General features: G+C 40.5%; 1 protein-coding gene across 1 annotated transcript; it reads left to right on the forward strand.

Moving 5' to 3' along the window:
* Positions 1-1141: 1141 nt before the first annotated feature.
* On the forward strand, positions 1142-3154 carry LOC144957663 (zinc finger BED domain-containing protein 5-like). The gene has a single exon (XM_078889007.1). The coding sequence runs from the start codon at positions 1142-1144 to the stop codon at positions 3152-3154; it is 2013 nt and encodes a 670-aa protein (XP_078745133.1).

The following is a 3154-nucleotide window of genomic DNA, read 5'->3' on the forward strand; positions in this document are numbered from 1 at the left end:
TAAAAGTAAAATGAGGAATAGCAGTGGCTCAAGCACAGTACCTTGCAGCACACCCGATTTAACCATTGGTGGCTTGGATTCCTTTCCTTTTAGCACCGCCTTTTGAGATCTATTTGTTCAGAAACACTCCATTTACATGTCGTTTCTGGGGTGCTTTATCTTTGACAATAAGCTTTGATTGTCAGACTTGACAACTGGGTGGGGATCCTGACCTCCCATATTGGGCAGGGAGGTACATGCTGTGTCTTCTATCCCCCCATACCCGTTTTCCAATTGTTTCCTGTCGTTGTCTTGGAATGAAATTACTTGGTTTTGTCCTGGTCCTGGCCAGATCCCCTGGCTGAGAGGGAAACAGGCGAATGTATAGTTAGTTTTGGGAGATGATATTTTTTTCCTTGTAAATCATCTCTCTGTTATGCAGAGGTGCCTATCATCCCGCGATCCGCGGAATCATCCCGCGAAATTGCCTTTCATTCCGCGATCCCGCGATCCTGCTTCATATTCCGCTTTTTTTTCGACCGGACCGATAGTTAACGAAAATTTATGTGAACGGTGAAGGGTGACTTTAGGCACATTGTCTTGATATCCGATTCTCTTGGCCTACGAGTACGATTACATAGAGACATGAATCCGACGCAAACAAAGTCAAAGCCTTTTAAGGTATCGATTCTAAAATTTCAGTTTTCACGAGTTGATCAAAGTAAAGTATCAAGTCGCCCAACCTAGCCTTCGACACCCGCGTTGGTCAATCGGTCATTTAGCGCCAGTTGCCTATTAGCGTCGGTCAATCATTCATGCATTCCTTCTTGTTGCAGTAGAAGACATCCTCGCGCCTCTCCTATTCTGTTTAATTTGGATTCTCGTGCTGTGGTTTATTCAGTGACTGATTTATAATTGAATTAAGAGTTATAAAGTGCTTTTCAGATTTCATTCTTACGGAACGTGTCACATTTGGACTTGTGCTGTAGGTGATTGATTTCGTTAGACAGTCAGTCTATCTATATACTATTTATACTATCTCTAAATCCGATTGTTTTAGATCTCTACTTCAAATAACTATTATTATAGTATAGATACTAAGCTAAACTGAATAGTGGTAAATTCAGCTTGATCTGGATCTAGATAACATTACGTTTGAAAAATGGCACCGCCAGCGAAAAAACCTAAAGTTGAGCAAAAGTTTAGGCCAGAATATACAGCAACCTGGGCTTCTATCGTGAAATCTAAACTTGGGGATTATCATGCTCGTTGTGTTATTTGTGAGACAGATTTCACTATCAAATCGGGTGGATCAAGTGATATCGATAGGCATGTGAAAACAAAGAAACATCAGGATAATGACAGATTAAAATCCAAAATGAACTCTGTGTCTTCATATTTTACTCTTACCCCAAACCCACTCGATGACAAAGTGATAAATGCAGAGATGCTGTGGAATAAATTTTTAGTTGAGCACAACTTACCAATTGCTGCATCTGATCATGCTGGAGCTTTGTTCAAAGCCATGTTCCCAGACTCAGAGATCGCCAAAAAATTTTCATGCGGGAGAACAAAGGCAACAGCCATCAATAATTGTATGGCAAATGAAATATCTAATGACATTGTCAGCAAAATGAAGTCTCAGCCATTTAGTATTTCAACGGATGGAAGTAATGATGGAGGTGAGGGACAAATGTATCCAATTGTGGTAAGGACTTTTGATGAGGAGGAGGGAAAAGTAATGACTGATATGTTTTCTCTGAAAACTTGTGATGGTGCCTCTACTGGAGAAAATATATTCAAAGTGTTAGACTCTGCATTGCAAGAAAATGGGATAAAGTGGAAAAATTGTTTGGCATTTGCATGTGACAATGCAAGTGTCATGACAGGAAGCAACAAAGGTGTGAGTGCTTTCATTCACAGGGAGAACCCAGACATCTATATAAATGGCTGTCCATGTCACCTCCTACATATTGCTGCCAAAACAGCAACCAAAGAACTTTCAATAGATGTGGAAGAACAATTAGTGGATATATATTTTTATTTAAGCAGCAAGAGGAAAAAGGAATTCGTCTTTTTCCAACAACAGTGCGGTACATCTATCCATGCCATCATTAAGCATGGTGCCACAAGATGGCTTTCCCTGCAGGCCTGCATAGAGCGCATGCTTGAACAATGGGAGCCCCTAAAAGGATTCTTCAAATCCGAACTGGATGCCTTAGGATCCAAGGACAAGGAAACCTCAAAACACACTCGCCTTGTTAGGGTTAATAAATTCTTTGCAAGCAGTAGTTCTAAGCTATATTGCCATTTTCTGCTTGAAAATCTGACAATTTTCACCTCTGCAAATCTTATGTTGCAAAAGGAATCACCCCAAATTCATCGCCTCATGGGGAGATTAGATGAGCTTATTACAGATTTGGTTGTGAGGTTCATCCGTGGGTCTGCTGTCCATAATTCAAACACCATTTTTGATATTGACGTGAGCGACAAAAAAAATCAATTGACCAGGAAAGATTTGATATTAGGTTCAGCCACAAGAGATTTATTTCAAAAGCTCCAACTAGATCCCTCTTTCTCAGGTCAACAAGAGGACTGCTTTGTTAAAGAAGTGAAGAACTTTTTTATCACTGCCCTTAGATACATTATTAGTAAATTTCCTCTGCAGGACAAATTTCTCATGAATGCTTCTGTTCTGGATGTAAGCAGGAGGCTCTCAAACAGATATTCCATGGTGGAGTATTTCATCAAGAGATTTCCCTGTCTTATCCCAGATGAGAATGTCCAAAATCTCCACTTGGAATTTGCAAAGTTTCAGGCAGAGCCACTGTCCAACGAAATTCTTTCAGAAGAGAGGATAGATGAGCAGTGGCATAAAATCAGCCAGATTAGGACCATGGACAATATACAGAAATTTCCATGCCTTAGTAGAGTGATGAAGGGGTTGTGTTGCTTAACCCATTCAAATGCAGACACAGAGAGAGTGTTCAGTTTAGTTAGGAAGAATAAAACTGATTTCCGTTCTTCTCTCTCCACCCAGACCTTGAGCTCTCTTATTGTACAGAAGGTACACATGGCATCAAGAGCTCGGGCCTGTTACCAACATACTTTCTCCTCTGCTCTTAAAAGGAAGGCCAAAAGTGCTTACTCTAAGAGCCTGCAACCCTCTGATTAA

Source organism: Berghia stephanieae, chromosome 12, assembly GCF_034508935.2.
Source record: "Berghia stephanieae isolate SIO BIC M18660-M18661 chromosome 12, UCSD_Bste_1.3, whole genome shotgun sequence".
Lineage (NCBI taxonomy): Eukaryota > Metazoa > Mollusca > Gastropoda > Nudibranchia > Aeolidiidae > Berghia > Berghia stephanieae.